General features: G+C 41.1%; 1 protein-coding gene across 3 annotated transcripts in view; it reads left to right on the forward strand.

Annotated features, from left to right (window-relative positions):
• The window catches only part of SYK (spleen associated tyrosine kinase), a 36,888-nt gene that overhangs the window by 7,092 nt on the left and 11,073 nt on the right, over positions 1–18,723 (forward strand). For 2 of the 3 annotated variants that reach the window (XM_081213705.1, XM_081213706.1), the window contains exons 2-7: positions 8,544–8,995; positions 10,161–10,321; positions 12,049–12,187; positions 14,564–14,645; positions 16,072–16,112; positions 17,545–17,613. In XM_081213705.1, coding sequence (XP_081069831.1) covers positions 8,588–8,995; positions 10,161–10,321; positions 12,049–12,187; positions 14,564–14,645; positions 16,072–16,112; positions 17,545–17,613 — 900 coding nt within the window. In that variant the 5' untranslated portion in view covers positions 8,544–8,587. The remainder of the gene's footprint in view (positions 1–8,543; positions 8,996–10,160; positions 10,322–12,048; positions 12,188–14,563; positions 14,646–16,071; positions 16,113–17,544; positions 17,614–18,723) is intronic. The other variant, XM_081213707.1, reaches the window with a different exon arrangement.

Here is an 18,723-nt window from a genome sequence, read left to right on the forward strand (position 1 = left end):
GAAAACACTTTCCTCCATGGATCTGAGGACCAGACCACACACCTGACATAAGAGATCTGTGACCAGATCTCTTGATATTGTGAGTTTTAAACTTTAAAACAGGAGATTCTGAATTTGACTGAAGGCATGTTTAACCCATCCTCACTGGTAGTATTAGCCCTTCCCCCAGATACAGATACACAAAGATCTGGATGATCAACAGTAACCATGGAAGATGGAACTAGGAAACCCCGCTCAGGCCTCTACAGTGAGCAATAGCTTTGAAATGTCCAATCTAGACTTTTTGTTTGAAATTGATTCAACATTGAAATTGAGTAAACATTGGAACCCCTGGAGTCGCTTGCTGTTCAGAGATTGGGGTTGCACGGAATAGTATTAACAGTTCTGCTCAACTTTTGCCAGATTTTCCTATCATTGCCCCACATCCTATTGCATTCCTAGTGTATGGACCCTGTCAAAACACTGTAAAGAATAAGTTCAATGAACTGCTAGCAGCTGAAGAGATTATATGGCAGCAGAGGAAATCTGAGAATTAAAGCCACTTCAGTGAGTGGAGGACATTTTATTTATTTACAATTCCCTGGGCAGCTTACAGTAAAAAAGAATTTAAATACAACAGATCTTGAAGTGAGTGCCAGTGATAGGAACCCCTTTCAGATAGTAGTCAAGGATGTGGAAGTGGGATTGCGTATGTTTGACCATACATTCATTGCACAGGATTAAAAAGAGCACCTGTGCATGCAAAACATGCCTGTGCTGTGCACACAGGTTTCCCGACTGCACAGAAAGAGCCTGCTGCTTTTACAGTCGTACACATGGGGCTGTTTCAAACCTTATACTGAACCCGTGAAGGCCGAGCACACACAGTCTTACTTTGAGCCTCATGCATTCATCCAAGTTCTGAACAAGGCCAAAGTTTGGGTGTGCAATGCTCAGAGCAGTACTTAGGGGTTGGTAAGGTTGGTCTTTGCCAAGGGTACAGGCCAGGAGGAAGGTGCAAAAATTGTGCCTCTCTTGGAACTTCAGCTGAGGAATCTGGATGCCGGTTTGGGCTGTCTCAGCAGCTGCAGAATCCCCTTACCTGTCCCTGTGAGGGCTTCTCCCCACCCTCTGATCCCCCTTGCTTGCCCAAAGAGCAGCCTTTCAGCTGATGTTGTAACTGAGAAACATCAGGCGAGGCTCTTAATTTACGATAGCCAAGTCGCTTTTTCCTGGTTTCTTTCCCGGCTTGACCAGTTTCCAGCACGTGGGCCACTGCAAGTTTACCCCAGAGAGCAAGGGCCATTGACTTAAGCAGGGCTTACTTCTGAGTAAAGGATGCACTGGGGTGCAACCTCCAAGTTATTGCCTTTCTGCTGGCTTCTTGACCGAAGTAATGAAAAGGCAAGTGAGGTATTGTCAGAAGTTCCTGCCTCTGACTTGCCAGATTTAGGCTGCAGTCCTGTGTACCTACTTTCATAGGAGTAAGCCCCACTGAACTTGGTTGGATTTACTTTTGAGTAGAATGCTGTTAAATGCCCAGTTCAAAAGTCATTTGTGATGATTGAATTACATGATGTACATACATCTCCTTGTCAAGGGTGGAAGGGAGCCTAGGTACACCTCTGCCAATGCTGCATATTAGGGTGGATAAAAATCATATATATATCAGATTTTTTTTATTTAAATCAGATTTTTAAAATAAAATGCTTTTGGAGCAAAAATCTTTCTAAAGTTTTTTATTTAAGTTACATTATAGTCCAAAGGCTATTCATCAGGAAATAAGGATTTGTTTTAAGTTTTTCATGTGTGGTAAAACTTAGCCTAAGCTTGTTTAACCACAGCAGTGTTTGCCTTTCCACCTGCCTTGTCCTGCTCTACAGTTTTCACAAGGAAGTTGCTGCAAGAAAAACTCCGAAGGGGCTTTCTGGACATTAAGATCAAGATATAAATGTTATGGCAGGTGCTAGGCACTAATGCCACCAACTTTGTGGCTAGTTTGGGATGTGAAGGTATTGTATACTGTTAATTGGAACTGTTGGTAAGCTTTGTAGGGATATAGGGAGCTGCCTTACACTGAGTCATACCATCAGTCCATCTGGCTGATTATTGTCGGAGTAGACAGGCAGAAGCTCTTCAGGATTTCAGGCAGGGGGCTTTCAGAATCCCACCTGGAGAGCTGGGGATTGAACCTGGGACATTCTATATGAAGTATTCAGTTTTTGATATATTTCAAATTAGCAGTTAATTCTTAGTGTTTATGTTGTAGATCTAATTTTTATTATGAGTTTTGGTGATTGTATTAGACTTCTGTGAAGCACTTTGAGCAAAAATGTGTATGGTCATGGGGACACATTTTCAGAGAAGCACAGGAAGCGTTTCTCAAAAACTGACAAAAAGAGTGTGATTCTTGTAAGACCAGAGTATAATTAGCATAGGCAGACTAAAGCCAATAAAGGCTTGAATATAACTTTTTGTTTGCATTGAGCATAGTCAGCTTCAAGTGTTGTATCAAGCTGTTGCTATTGTTACTGTTACTGTTATATTTATTAGTCTCTTCCCCTCAGAAAAATGAATCTCAGAGTGACTTACAAAAATGAGTGCACTGCAGTTTTAAGAATATAGACAAAGCAGAACCGGGGTAGAGGAGGGCAAGAAATGAGTGATATGTAAAACAAATCCTAGGAGGAAAGAGTGAAGAAGTTGGGTATGTTTAGCCCAGAGAAGACAAAGCAGGTGAAGTATGAGCAAGAGAGAACGTTTTCAAATAGTTTTGGCTCTTAGTGAAACAGAAGAAGACAAGGGGCATGACTAGATTGAATGGGCTTAAGTTACGAGAGGGTTAGAGTTGTGCCTGAATGTTAAGAGAGGCATCTTCACAGAAATAATAGCTCAGTAATGAAATCAATTAGCTGGAGGAATGATGGGCTCTCCCGTGCTGGAGGTCTTAAAGCTGAGACTAGACTTAGACATCTTTTGGGGATGTCTTAAGCTCTAGATTCTCTACGCTGAGCAGAGGATTGGAATAGGTGACCAGAAGGCCTTCTCCAACTCTTCTACAGCACAGCCTTCCCAAGTTTGATGTCCTCCACTTGTTTTGGACCACAGGCCTCACTGGCCCTCACCACTGGTCATTCTGCCTGTGATTAACGGGAGGTAAAGTGAAAAAAGGGGAAGACAAAAACAGGTTTCAGTTCTGCCTGTTTTAAAGGCATATTTTCTCACAATCTGTACTTTGCTCTGATATGTACTGGATTGGCATAATTCCTGCCTATGAGCTGCAGCTCAAACATTTGGTAAAAAGTTCAGTGGCTTCTAGATATATCATTAACTTTTATGTAAATTTATCAACCTGTAATCTGGACAGGGTGAGAAGCGTCCTTGCATAGCTACCTCTAAGAGGATAATTTCTGAGTGTTGCTAGTGAGTTACTTTCACTTGACACAGAAAGCGTTGACCTCTTCTAGCCCAACATCACTGAAGTAATGTTACACATCTATGGTGCAACCTGAATGGAGTACAGTGTACGGTTCTGGCCACCTCACTCAGAAAGGACATCGTAGAGCTGGGAAAGGTTCAGAAAAGGGCAGGCAACCAAAAAGATCACAGGGGTAGAGCAATTCCGTTATGAGGACAGGCTACAACAATTGGGGCTTTTTGTTTAGAGAAACGGCAAGTAAGAGCAAACGTGATAGAGATGTGTAGAATTAAGCATGGTATGGAGAAATTGGATAGAGAAAAGTTTTTACCTTTTGAAAAATTACTTTAACTTCAGGACATTCAGTCAGGCTGAATGTTGGAATATTCAGAATAGGCAGTAGTACGTAGTTAAACCATGGAATTCACTTCCACGAGGTAGTGATGGTCATCCACTTGGATGGATTTTAAAAGATTAGACAAATTCAATGGATACGAGCCAGTCCCTTTCTTCTACCTCCACTGCTGGAGACGGTATGTTTCTGAATTCCAGTCGCTGGAAATAGCAACTGGGGAAGAATACTGTTCTCAGCTCCTGCTGATGGGCATTTTGCTGGCCAATGTGAGAACAGGGTTGCATGCAAACCATACATTTGAGCCACATAACTTCTCCCAAGACTCCCGGGATCTGGCGTTACCTCCTTTCAGAGCTACTATTACTAGCACTACAATTTCCAGGATTCTTGTGGGGGAGAAGAGTCCTGGGTTTAAATGTGCTTTAAATGACCCCCCCCCCCAGGAAGTTCACCAGGTACTTTCATTATACACCTTTAGGCTCCAGGCAAAAACGTTCTTTTTTAACCAGGCATTTGTTTGATTTGATTGAACTCCTATGTCCTTTTTAAATGTGTTTTTTTTGGGGGGGGGGCGTTATTGCGTTGTTCTTTTTATTTTGATTATATATTTTGTGGTTTTATATTTTGATTTTGTTCTGTGAACTGCCCTGAGACCTCCGGATATACAGTGGTATATAAATGCAGTAAATAATAATAATAATAATAATAATAATAATAATAATAATAATAATAATAGTTTGTATGCAGCCCAGGATGCTGGTCTAGATGGGCTATTGGCCTGATCCAGCATGCCCTTCTTATGTTCTCATTTATTGCTTTGCTTCTTTATAAACATAAAAATAAAGCAAATGCTACCAAACTGACTTTTCGGGTACATTACTGCTGTGGGTCACTGCAAATTACGGATGTGCAATTAGTGGCACGTGACATGCATACGTATACTGAAAAAAGACTTCTGTTTTCTTGCTATTCCTCTTTCATTGTAGCTCTGCGTCTGTCCCCTTAGCTTCTGTGCCCCCCAAAAGACTATAGGATGCCAGGCAAGAGGGTGATCCCTCTATTTTCTTTACTAGACTAAGCAGGCATAATGACTCTTCAGCCATGCATTCCTGTACAGAGGTTGGGGTGTAAGCAGCAATACAGCATAAAATGATATGCATGGCGGGTGACAGAATCAAGTTCTGGGATGTGCTGCCCCTGCTTGAAGTCTTTCAGTGCACTGGCTCATGCAATTTGGGCCTTTGTTTATCTATAGTGGGGCTCTGGCATTTCCCCATCTTAGCATCTCAGACTAACACATTGCCAATCTTGCCCTAGTTTTGTATTTTTTACAAGTTGTAAAACAATGGGATATTTCTGGGATATTTAATTTTATTGTGCAAGTCCTTCATATATATTTCCCCATTGCTTCTCTTGTGGAGATGAGAGAACCTAAATTTGGAAGATAATTTGACTTTTCCTAATTAACAACACTTGTTGTTAAGTATCAACTTGAGTGTTATTCAGTTCATGTTTTGTGTGAAAGATTAGCTTGATTCCTATCTAAGCTGTCTTAGAAAACTGCATTCCTCCTCTTGTCTAAAAGTTAAAATCCATCTGGAAAAGTGCTATGTTGGCATACTAAATGTTTTTCCCCTCATTTATGCTGAACATAAACATTCGGGGCATTGGAGTGACAGTTATTTTTAGGGCAACTTATTGCTATTTAACTTTTTTATTACACAGCTGAGCTTTTCATTTTTGCATATCATTACTGTAGTAGCTCTGACTCTAGTGCCTTTTTTATGTACATGTACCACTTCCTAGAGATACCAGCTTTACATTTTCACACACTTGCAGATGTATAACTATTCAGCTTTCTTCCCTTGCATCATGCTAAATCATGGGTTGGGGTTGGGGGGTTTTCTTCTTTTGTACAGTTCAGTTAAGTGAGTGGCTGGTAAACTGAAATGTCACTTGAAAATGAGAGAAGCCTTAGTTTTTGAGCAGCATGTAGAAAGCAGAGTCTCCACACACATAAACAGAGCCCAGGAACCCATAATACAGTGCTGTCAGCATCCAAACTTGCATCCATTTCCAACAAGGTAGCAGCACCCATAGAGCTTTTTGACACCCATCCTTGTTACCACTCCATGGTGTGCCAACAGCAAGTCTCATAATTCCTCCCAGCAGATCCTTTTGTTGTCTGGACCTAAGTAATATGGAAAATGTGCCCCCCAAATTCCATCATTTTACACAACTTGGGATTCAAAGAGATACCGTTGAAATTCTCAGGGGCTCTAACATTCCTGGAGAAACATTTAACTTTTTCTATCGAATTAAAAAGAAGATTGTCATTTGGCCAGGGGTCCTGTATTTCAAGGGCTTCCTGGGATGGTACCCTCTTTCCATACACCCAATACTGGGCATATGGGACGAGGCAGGCAAAGACAAATTTACCTTCCTGCTTTTTTTGCCTAATTAAGCCAGAGGAAAGCCAAAAGCTGAGCTCCCACTGCCAGCTCATGCCTGCACTGCAGAACGAAGCTTCAAATGCCGCTTGTTGGGAAAGAATGAAATCAGCTTCCTTTCCAGGAACCTTCTACAGGAAAAGAAATGGCTCCCATTTCTTTTTCTGCATAATACACATGGGAAGGAAACAGCATCATATCTCAGAGGTATTTGAGATTTCAGCTCACAGAACATCAGCAAGGTAGCAGTGGCAACTCACCTGCCAGGTGAGGAGAAAGGAAAGGAAAGGAAAGGAAAGGAAAGGAAAGGAAAGGAAGAAAGAAAGAAAGAAAGAAAGAAAGAAAGAAAGAAAGAAAGAAAGAAATCACTTGCCAGCCACCCAGTGGCGTAGCGTGGGTTGTCAGCACCCGGGGCAAGGCAAGTAATTTGCGCCCCCTAACCCGTGGATTTGCGCCCCCTAACCCTAACCCCCAGATGTTGCGCCCGGTGCGGCCGGCCCCCCTGCACCCCCCACGCTACGCCACTGCAGCCACCTAATCTTTAAAGCCCTAAATGGCCTTGAGAGAGTATACCTGAAGGAGCGTCTCCACCCCTGTTGTTCAGCACGGACACTGAGGTCCAGCTCCAAGGGCCTTCTGGTGGTTCCCTCGCTGTGAGAAGTGAAGCTACAGGGAACCAGGCAGAGGGCCTTCTTGGTAGTGGTGCCCTCCCTGAGGAACGCCCTCCCTTCAGATACCAAGGAGATACAGAACTACACAACTTTTAGAAGACATCTGAAGGCAGCCTTGTATTGGGAATTTTTAAATGTTTGACGCTTTATTATCAGACCCTCTCTTGATCTGTCAGTTATTGAAACAGTTCTGATTTTGGAAACAGGGAGGGTCCGTTGTACCTTTCATTCTCAGTTTCACTAGAGACTGGAAGCTAGGCACTTGTTTTATATGTCTCATTCTCAGTTACTTCCCTTATATATATATTTAAGTTAGTATATCTTGGTTTTTGCTGAGGGAAAGGTGTTTCATTGATCAATAGTTCTGTGCTTGTCTCTGTTATCTTCCACTCATTTTCTTGCACACTGATTAAAAAGTGTCTTTTGGTTAAAGTAGGCAACTTTTGAATGTCCACTAGCCACAGAAGGAAACAGAAAGGCAGGTTAGACGCTTTCGGCTAGAGAGATACAAATACTTAAATGCCGAGGAGCTGAGCATTTGTGGCTTCCTGTGTAACATGAAAATAATTTTTAAAAGCATAATCGAAGTGCATTGCAGTCTAGAAAAAAAAACTAGAGTAGTGGGTGGAGAATAACACAAGCAACAAAGCTTATAAGATGGTTTTTTTGGTCTAACCATAGACCAGGGCTGCAGTATGATAAGCAAACATGGACTTTCCTGTAATTCAGCAGCAGTTAGAAAGATTTAAAAGGCAGTTGCACTTGTGGTAGCAAACCTAGCATGTATATTTGAGCTGTAAGTATATAGTGGTATAGGCAAAAAGTCTCATTTCTGTTGAAATGGGCAGAGCAATGGGTAAGCGTGTGAGCCAGGAAATCCCTGATTCAAATCTCCTCAACTATGAACATGGCCTTAGAAGAACCACAAGCTCTCATCTCAGCCATACCATCTGCAATATGATAATATCTTTAGTTCACTGGAATACTTCTTCATATGCCACCCATATAATCCAAGCATCACTTCCACCTGTGTTGAATTAGCCAAGTTAGCTTGTGTGTTTTCAGGATTAAATCTCACCTACAACCAAGGGTATCTCAAGAGAAGAAAACAATAAAGGTAATTTGAAGGTTGTACAGTGGTACCTCGGGTTAAGAACTTAACTCGTTCTGGAGGTCCATTCTTAATGTGAAACTGTTCTTAACCTGAGGTACCACTTTAGCTAATGGGGCCTCCCACTGCCGCCACACCGCTGGAGCACGATTTCTGTTCTCATCCTGAAGCAAACTTCTTAACCTGAGGTACTATTTCTGGGTTAGCGGAGTCTGTAACCTGAAGCATCTGTGACCCGAGGTACCACTGTATTTCCCCCCCATTCTCTCCCACCTATTAATAGGGAAATGATTCTGGTCTAGTTGAGTTCATGGCAGTAGGGGCAAACAGATTTGTAGGATAATAGTCAGAACCATGGCTCTTCATCTTCATGGACACAATTCACAGAATGAAGGGTAAAAGAATCACCAAAATATAGATTCTCTGTAGTTTAGCATTGCATCCTTTTGGCTACATATGGGGCTCTCATTGTGTTGTGTGCATCCCAAAGGTGGCCCTCAAGGTGATATACTTTAATATGAGGTCACATTTCTTCAGACAATTTCTTCTTTCCTTACAGGTACAAAATAATCACTATAAGGAACTAAGAAGTGAAAGGAAAAAATGGCAAGTGCTAATCCTGTTAGCCACCTCGGCTTTTTCTTTGGCAACATCACACGTGAAGAAGCTGAAGACTACCTGATGCAAGGTGGGCTGAGCAATGGACTGTATCTCCTGAGACAGAGCCGCAACTATCTGGGTAGCTTTGCTTTGTCCATGGTTCACGGTGGTAAAGTTTATCATTACACCATTGAGAGGGAAATGAGTGGTTCTTACGCCATTACAGGAGGAAAGTCCCACAGGAGTCCTATAGAACTCATTAACTACCACTCGGATGAAGTTGATGGTCTTGTTTGCCTGCTCAAGAAACCGTGTCATCGACCACCAGGAGTGGAACCAAAAACAAGCCAGTTTGAGGACTTGAAGGAAAATCTAATTAGGGATTATGTGAAACGAACGTGGAATTTGCATGTAAGTTTAGTTCTCCTGTGTTTTTCTGTTTTGCATTTGACACCTGGTGAGTATGGAGATGTGTGAAGGAGAATAAGAAAAGAAGTGAAACCTCACACTTTTGCAATGGCACCCAAGCACTGTGAGCATAAATGACAAAATTCCCCAGCTAAAGAAAAATACCATTCTTGCCAGCACTATTCAGGCGGGGGTTGGGGTTAGGGTGGAGACTACTTGTAAGTTTTCCAGTTTCAAAATCCATGTAGCGATCAAATTTACTGTCACAAAAGCACAGGATAGATTTTAGGGTGCTGTGTTTTCTTGCATGGGCCAGTCTTTTATGAAATCTGTTGGATTATTTGGCATTTTATTTTTGCCTTTGAAAATGTGCCTTTTGAAGTATTGTAGCCTATTCTACTACTAATTGTACAGTTTTTAAATAAACAGATATACCAGGGGGTTAGCAAACTTTTTCAGCAGGGGGCCAGTCGACTGTCCCTCAGACCTTGCCCGGGGGGGGGGGGGAGACTATATTTTGGAGAAAGAAAATGAATGAATTCCTATGCCCCACAGATGCATAGATGCAAATGACCCAGAGATGCATTTTTTTAAAAAAGCACACATTCTACTCATGTAAAACACACTGATTCCTGGACCGTCCGTGGGCCAGATTTAGAAGGTGATTGGGCTGGATCTGCCCCCCGGGCCTTAGTTTGCCTACCCATGAGATATACAGTGGTGCCTCGCAAGACGAAATTAATCCGTTCCGCGAGTCTCTTTGTCTTGCGGTTTTTTCGTCTTGCGAAGCACGGCTATTAGTGGCTATTAGCGGCTTAGCAGCTATTAATGGCTTAGCGGCTTTAAGAAAAAGGAAACAAACTCGCAAGAACTCGCAAGACGTTTCGTCTTGCGAAGCAAGCCCATAGGGAAATTCGTCTTGCGGAACGACTCAAAAAACGGAAAAGTCTTTCGTCTTGTGAGGCATTCGTCTTGCGAGGTACCACTGTACAGAAAAAAAGTGCTTTGCTTAATATAGCTTAAAATGTTGTTGGGCTAAACATGCCTACCTGCCAAACACACACACACACAGGCAAAATACTCTGGATATGCCCAGCACCTAGCTCAACTTCTGGAACTGCTTATTTTGTATTCTTACAACTTTCCCCCATTTTCCCCTACTGTGCAGGGCCATGCCCTTGAGCAAGCGATTATTAGTCAGAAACCACAGTTAGAGAAATTGATTGCTACAACAGCACATTTGAGAATGCCTTGGTTCCATGGGATAATAACTCGGGAGGAATCAGAACAGCGTGTTCTTCTGGGCACAAGGACCAATGGGAAATTTTTGTAAGTAAACATGTTTTTCTTGCAATTTCTAGAGGCTTAATGTCGACAACCTGAACTGCAGTAGGAAGACTAAGTAGTAGAGCCATTATTTCTAACAATACCAAAGTTTGCCAAGTATGTTTATCTTTATTCATCTATATTTCCATCTGGCCTTGCCTTCCTGGAAGCAGCATTTATGGCTTATTTGCCGAGACATCGTAAGTTATTTATGAAATATTGAATTGACTCCCCTTTTTCCTTGTTATGGATATGGGATAGTGTTTTTCAAGACAGCATTGTTAAGCTAACAGTGGATTATACTTTAACTGTTATTAACCAACTTTATAACTATTTTTCTATGAGAGGCAATGGTGATGTGGTGTTCTTCAGCATACTGGAAACATTAATTCTTTCAAGCACTTTCCACTGTTTTATTATCTAAAGTACTAATCCCTGTCGGTTGTTGAGTATATTCAAACCCAATGATCTTGGTGTAAGATTGTTGATTTGACAGTGTGCAAACCCAAATTTTATAAAGACAGAGATAACTTACCTAAGTCTACTCAAAAATCAGAATTTACTGCTCTGGAAAATACTGTTTGGTCGCTACCACACTGTTGCTCATTGCATTAAAGGCCATGAATTTCTTTGCAGTGGAACAAATTAAGTGAATCCCCGTCCCATATTTCATTCACGTTTTATATTTTGGGGTTTCTCTCCTCTTTTATCTGACTATGTCCTGTATTAACAACATTTGTAACACATGGTTGCCTTTATTTCTGTTAACAGCTACGTAACCTATTTATAGATAGGCCAAGAAGTGCACAGTGTTCTAGTAATTCAGGAACTGGAAAATCCGACTCACCCATGTAGCTTGGACTAGGCAAAATCACATTAGTTGTTCTGCCTCTCTCCCCACTACCACCCCAGGCTGTGGCATAAAAGAAGTATGATAAGCCAATAGATTTGCTCTTCCTACCACATTACATCTGTCCTTCACTTTGGAAGCCAGTTGTTTTTAAAATGAAGGACTGCTGTAGTAGACAAAAATGGAAATCCTGAATTTTAAGGGTGTGATGTTTTCTGTAAAAAATAAAATCAAGCCACACTTGGAGGGACCTTTGTGTAACTTGCAGGGAAGTGAGAACTTGTAGATGTTAGTGCCTGTTAATAATAATAATAATAATAATAATAATAATAATAATAATAATAATAATAATAAATTTATTATTTATACCCCGCCACTCTGGGCGGCTCCCAACCGAATATTAAAAACACGATAAAACATCAAACATTTAAAACTTCCAATGAATATTAAGGAGCTAGGAAGGTATTTGTTTTATGACAGAGTAATATTCTGAAATAATTATTATTTTATAATTATTATTTTATAAAATTAAGGAACCCAATAATCCTTACTAAATGGACTAGGTAACTGCACTAGTCAATTCACACGGCTGTTTTTCTGGATACTGCTCAGTCTGTCGAATCTCAGTTGGGAAAACAGCTGTACTTTGGCTACTAGTTTGGGGTCTGGGGGTGGGTGGATAGTATGCCACTATTGTCTCCAGCAGCTATTAGACAAGTTGTGGGTGACCAAAGTAACTCTGAAGACCATAGAAAACATGATGAGAGCTTTACACAGCTAATAACAGTGGAGAAGAATCAGCCTCATATTTGTTTACGTAAGAATGACTCTCTGCAGTTTTAAAATTGTTCCTTTGTTTATTTATTTATTTTCTTTGCAGAATCAGGGAAAAGGAGAATCAGGGATCCTATGCTCTCTGTCTGCTCAATGAAGGAAAGGTGGTACATTACCGTATAGAGAAGGACAAGAGGGGGAAACTCTCAATCCCAGAGGGAAAGAAATTTGATACACTCTGCCAGGTTTGTCAAGTGTCACTCGCTGAGCTGTCTGTTATGTCTGCATATTGACAGCATAGACAACAGGAGTTTTGCTTTGCTGTGGGTCTATAGATTAAATGTGTTATGCAAAATCACATATTTTCCTGTTTTCCACTGTGGGCAAAAGTATGGGAGGATAATGCTTACTTTAGTTAATATGAGCTGTTTAGATCTTCCTTAGAAAAAATTAGGTTAATTTGGGCTACGGTTGTTGTTGAGCAAATTGCAGGAAATCCCAAATCATCTAATTTATTCATGAAAATAGCAGAGTTATAGAAAGACAGTGAAATTCCATTTTTGTTATGCCCTCTCTGAAACACTATGTGCCATAAGGGAATATAAATTTAGGATTGCATTATGAGACATCTGTTGTTGCCTTTATTCACCCCCCCCCTCTGTTTTGAATCAATACAAATAACAAAAGACTCTCAAATTGGCAGAAATGTGCTCTTTTTGAATGCAGTTTTGTTACAAGTATGAATTCAAGATTTTCAGGATGTTATACATGTACTTGGTATTAGTTCAGTGTACATTGGGCTTGGATCCATGATGCTTGAGTCAGTGTGTAGGGTCTGCCATTATTTTCAGGTGAGTCTTCTACAAAGGAGTAGCAACAGCAAATGCATGAGTGATTTGTACACTCAGTTTTCATAATTCTAGTGTATCATGGGAAAGGCAAAATGGTGCCTGTTTCCCTACGGCAGTGATGGCCAAACTTGGCCCTCCAGCTGTTTTGGGACTACAGTTCCCATCATCCCTGACCACTGGTCCTGTTAGCTGGGGATGATGGGAGTTGTAGTCCCAAAACATCTGGAGGGCCAACTTTGGCCATCACTGCCCTAAGGGAATGTGTGAACTTTGAACCTTTTTTTGAGCATACACATCTTTCTGCTGGGGAGGTGTGCAAGTTCTTTCTTACATGTTAATATACAAGCACCAAAAGAGAATGTACATTAGTTGAACATTTTCCATTAACACTTCTTTTTAATTGAAGAAACCACCCTCGGTCTTGGCTCCCAATTATTATGAATAATAGTAGTATTCATTAATGAAATGTTCAGTGTTGCACTTTGCAAAGAATAGTGGTCCTACCAACTGTGGTCAAAAGCGGGGGAAATTGTCAAGTCTTTTGCTCTGTAAACCTGGTTCTTTAATTCTAATGTGGTTGGAGAAGATGGATAAAGTGTTGTGAAATAGTGAGAGAAATGAGCTCTGCACATGTCCAGAGGAACATTCATAAGTTATAGGGCTGAGGGTATTTGAAGACATGGTTGAGACCTAATGAGTCCTAGCACATATGAGATACTGCATATTACTCTATTGTTCTCTGTTATTGGGCTGTCTGTATGAAAGAGAGGGAGAGGGAGGGGTTTGAATTTCTGAAGTGGCACAGGCATGATAAGGACTGAATTTTGAATCCAAAGTACATACCACTTGCTTTTGCATCACTGTAAGCAAGACGTAACATATGTGTTTGGAAGTTAAATGTGACATTTCTTGAGTGGAGCCACTCAGTACCTCACATGTAGGATATATCTGTGTTTGCAGAGCAGGGCCAGGCTTCAGTCTCACCCTTCTCATCTGATCTTACTCTGTAACAACCATTCCAGTGCACAAGACACTAGTCATACAGGGACTACATGAAGTCGGGATACCCAGTTGCACAGGGGCCCCAAACATGGAAAGCCCTGCAAGTGAATAGTGGTCATGCATTTGAATTTTTCAGCAGGCAATGCACACAAGATAGATTTGTTGCAGGAAAAACACCTGGGGGCTTGGCTAAAATTGCTGCCACACACCATCATCAAAACAGGTATGGTCTACATGCAGGCAACGTGTGAACAGGGCTACTGTGGACATTGTCATGTTTGAAGTATGGCATGGGATCCTTAGCTAATGAGTGCTAATCGGTGACCCAATTGTGTCCTTCCTGCAAAATGAACTCTTTTCCAGGGGGCACAGCTAGAATCTCTTCACAAAGGTCTCCATTCACATAAATTCTTCTGTGGCTCATGGTAAAATCTCCTGGCCACCCCTACGCTACAGTATTTTGCTCACCACAAAATTGACCTAAGGGGAGCAGGTGCCTACGATAACTTAATGACTAATGGCTAATGAGAAAGTGGAGCTGCCTGGGGATAAAATTACTGGCTTCAGAAGTGGGGAAACAAAATGAAATGTTTGAACCTGAGTATCAGGGAACCCATAGAGGGCAGCAGGACAGGTGGCTGGATTTTATATATTAACTAGAAATGATTAGCTAAATGTCTGGCCCTAAGCCACTGTAGCAGTTCAGTAGCTTGTTATTTCTCCTTCCTTCTAGTCTATTCTTTCTTATTTGTTTTCTTCTCATGATAGCTAGTGGAACATTATTCCTACAAAGCAGATGGACTTCTAAGAATCATCACAGATCCAGTTCCAAATCCTAACTTGCAAAATGGTGAGTGACTGGGTTTATTTTTAAAATGTAGAATTTGAGTCCCCATGGTGGTGTACATGAAAATCATCCATAAAATTATAAGAGCGTAAAATACATAACTGAATCCAAGAAATTTTCTAAAAACACTTGGTAAATCAAAAAATGTTTTCAGCAGGTTGATAGGATATTGGAATTGTGGGTACCTGTATGATTCCAGTAGGAACAGTGTCCCAAATTACTGGTGCCGCTACACAAAAAGTCTTAGTAAATGCGGAAGCTGAAAGAATATAAAAACTGTGGGACTGTCAGGAGGACTTCTCCATATGATTGCAGTTTTTGATCCGTGTATACTCATTCATTTAGCCTTTATTGGCATATGATTGATCTGTGTATAAGCGACAAGGAGGTCAGGCCATTGGTCAGTCTAGCTCATTGTTGTCCGCAGCGGCTCTCCTGAGTTTCAAACTGATTTGCAGCCATAGGTTGCCCAATCTTACATTACCTGTAGCAGTGCAAATGGGTAAAGCAGCAACACCCTGTGTTAAGCAAGTGGGCCAGGGCTTTCTCGGAATCTCTTCCAAATTCCCTTTTAGTGCTGTGCCTTGCATCAGGGACACCCTTTCAAGTCTTGGAGCTTAATAACAGCAGAGCATAGCATGGATAGTTGCTGGCATCCATCGGTCTCCATGAGTGAAGTCAAACCGCTGTGTTTGTAGCACGGGAGGGACCTCCTGGTGGCACAAGCCTGGGCAGTGTGTCTGGAGGTCCTGGGCTTCCCAGATGACAAGACCGCCCTCTCAGCCTTGCTGATTTAGTCCAAAGGAAAGCAGAGCAATACGTTTGATACCAGCTTGGCTGCAGAAGTTGCCAAAAGAAGGCATACAAGGTGCCATCCAATTGCCTTAGGGACTCCACTCTGAATTTGTGTATGGCTTACTCCTTAGCCTTTTCTTCGAGTAAGACTATATTTATCAGGTTGCTGCAACCTCAGAGTCACTTGGGGCTCACCCAAAATTCCTTTTGTGTCATGCTGGTACTGGTCTGTGCTTTAAAGCTCCATGTCCCGGCACTTTCCCCAGGGAAGACCCGTATTTTGCCATCTTCTCTGGGGAAGGGCCATAGCCTAGTGGTAGAGCATGCAGAAGGTTACTTGTTCAGTCCCTGGCATGTTCAATCCAGGGAGAGACCCTTCTCTGAAACACTGGGGAGCCACATCTAATTGATGTAAGATGACCCTGAACTGGGTGCAGCTGTGCTCTGAGTCTGCATAAGGCTGATTCCTGTGTTCATTTCTTGTTAGTTCAGTAATTTCATTTCTTATGCCACAGCTACACTGATGTTTGCGTATTTATTCCCTTGAGAGTGTTCTTCTCCTGTCTCCCCCCCCCCCCCAGAAATGTATTTTGATAAAAGCAGCAATAGTAATTAGTGTACCTCATTATCTTAGGCGTATTCACCCCACCGGATCACAGGCCTAATTTCAGCAAGGTAAGAAAATTGTGCTGATGAAAAGCATTTATGGTGGTTTTTAATAATAAAATAAAGTTCAAGGATGGTTAATTTTCACTTTTTGAGTTTCTTAATATATGAACATTTGCTATAATTTTCAGATATTAGCATGTCTGTTTTACATGCAATAGCATTAGACATTATGTGGATTAATTTTTTTGCTCCAGCTTTTAATTCTTCATAAGAAGTATTTTGGGGTGAAAATATCATGTATTCCAGTCTGCAGTGGGTGGACTCCAGTTGGTGTTGTTCCACAGTAGAAAGTATGGGAATTACTCCAAACTTCCAGAGCAGGTTAGGGAAGGGCATTGGGAAGAACCACCAAGATAAATCTTCCTTCCTGTGCTGTTGACCGAGCTATATCTTGCATCCATGGAGTGGCACCAATTGGCTTCTACTCTTGTTTCACTTTGTACAGTGTATGATGTATTCACTGCCACAACAGTCCAAATTTGGATATGAGAAAATACAATTATAAAATCACAATAATTTAAATTAAGATGTTCTGCGTGTATTTGCTTGCTCTGCAATCATTGTTCTTCCAAAAATTTGGTTACACAAGGGATTTGAATGTGTTGACAAGGACTAGAGTAGATAGTGAGAGAAAGCAAGATAGGACAACTGGGTGGAGGGAAAATAACGGGAACGTTTGGTATAGAAGCAAGGACATTACAGAGGGCCATTAAAGCCATTTGAAGAGTGAATGACAGGAACCAGAACACGAGAAATGAAAACTCATGGTCTCAAGCACTGAGCCCTTTTGAAAATTCTTGCTCTGTCTTGTATGATAAAGCTTTTCTTGTCAACGTTCGTCTCAGGGCTGAAGGAGGCAAAGCATTGACTTCAGACTGAATGGAGATGCATTTTAAAAGTTTGTTCACTTATTCAAATTGCCACACCCCTTCTCTCTCCTTTACACCCAACCCATGGGTGGTTGCTTGAAACACAGCTGTGCTTCTAGCATCTTTTACAATACAAACCCTCACTTGTTGCAGTTTAGCATGATATGGTGATAACTCCTGGATGCATGCAGGAGGACAAATACATTGTACAAACAGATTGCAAAGTGGAGCAGTCTCTTTTGAGTTGGGTTTGAAGCAACCACTGACATGCTTACATGGATGAACTGGGCTGAAGAGTTTGAAGGTGTTTTTCATTTTTTTTAAAAAAGAAATATTTGGTTTACAGTCTGGCAGCGCATATTATAAAGGATGTGTACAGGGCAAAAGTGAAGGTCCTTGTATGTGAATCCTGGCTAAAAATGCAAAAGTTTGCAACCAAGTCCTATTTTCAGTAGAAAGTTTGGAAACCACTATTGTAGATGACTAAAGAAAATAAATGTGTGTGTGAAATATTTCTTACTTTTTCTGATACACTTATTTATGCTTTTGATATCCTTTACGGTTTCTAGACTTGGTCAACAGGTGGAATTTTCACCAGAATCAAGTCATACACTTTCCCAAAGCCGGGAAGCAAAAAGGTGCATAAACATGGTGTTTTGTAAATTTGCAAATGTGTGGAAGGACTTACTCTCATGAAGCTCACTTACAGCTCTTTTCAATGATTTGGCTCCATGCCTTGCTGCTAACGCTCTGCGCACATTTGGCAACTTTCTTCAGCTTCTACTTCTGGCCTAATATAATTAACCCATGGCTCAAATTTAGCTATGTAAAAGAAGTGATTGCATTTTATTTGTTGCCAACATGCTGTGCCATAGTATTCATAACTGTAATAATAATGAGATCAGTTGGGTAGAATGGAGTTGAAAATAAGCTAGTATCACATGTGTGTGCGCATCTTTGAAAACAGCCTTTATGTTTCAGTGAAACAATATTTATAGTTTTGTTTTAAATCTTAGTTTTTGATCTTAGCTTTTGTGTGAGTTATCTCTCTCTGAAACATGGGAAATGTGGAAAACAACTGTCCCTGCTTCTTTAGAGAAGATATTCCACCCCTCTGTTCTTCTACCTCCACCCCAGGTTTGTGGGCTAGTGCCACTATTGTACCAGCTAGTAACATGAAAGCTAGCACTGAGCATATGTACTCTCCTGCCCCCACCCCACCCTACCCAATTCCAAGACCTATGCATTTTAGACACAATGACTGCTGGAAAAAGCAAAAGCCAATCACAGTGGCTGCAAGCTGAAATTAATCCTTAATTCTCCTGGAAAAAGGTTTATTTGAGGACAAATGGATGAATGGTGCCCATTTGTATATTACATTACAAATAAAATATTAATAAAAATACTTCCTAATTTGTGGAGCAGATTGGCACATGCCTGCTTCTTTCCCATAACGTTGGGTCAGATCAATTCTCTGTGTGAATTTTCACGTCTGTCTCCTTCATGCTAGTCCTAATGAATTCTGATATGAACAAACATCGTATTTAAAAGTAAATCTCCAAACATTTAAACTGGTTTAGCCCTACTTAGTTGGCAAAAAGACGTGGCTTAGGATAAAATTTTAAAATATTGAGAGGACAGGAAGCACAGGTATTCCACAGTTCCTGTCTTGCTGTTTTTCTTTTTTGTTGAAAGTCAAGAGTTTGCATCTTCCCTAGCAAGTGCAAGCACCAAAGTATGAAACATAT

This window comes from Podarcis bocagei, assembly GCF_964188305.1.
Source record: "Podarcis bocagei genome assembly, chromosome: 11".
Taxonomy (NCBI): Eukaryota; Metazoa; Chordata; class Lepidosauria; order Squamata; family Lacertidae; genus Podarcis; species Podarcis bocagei.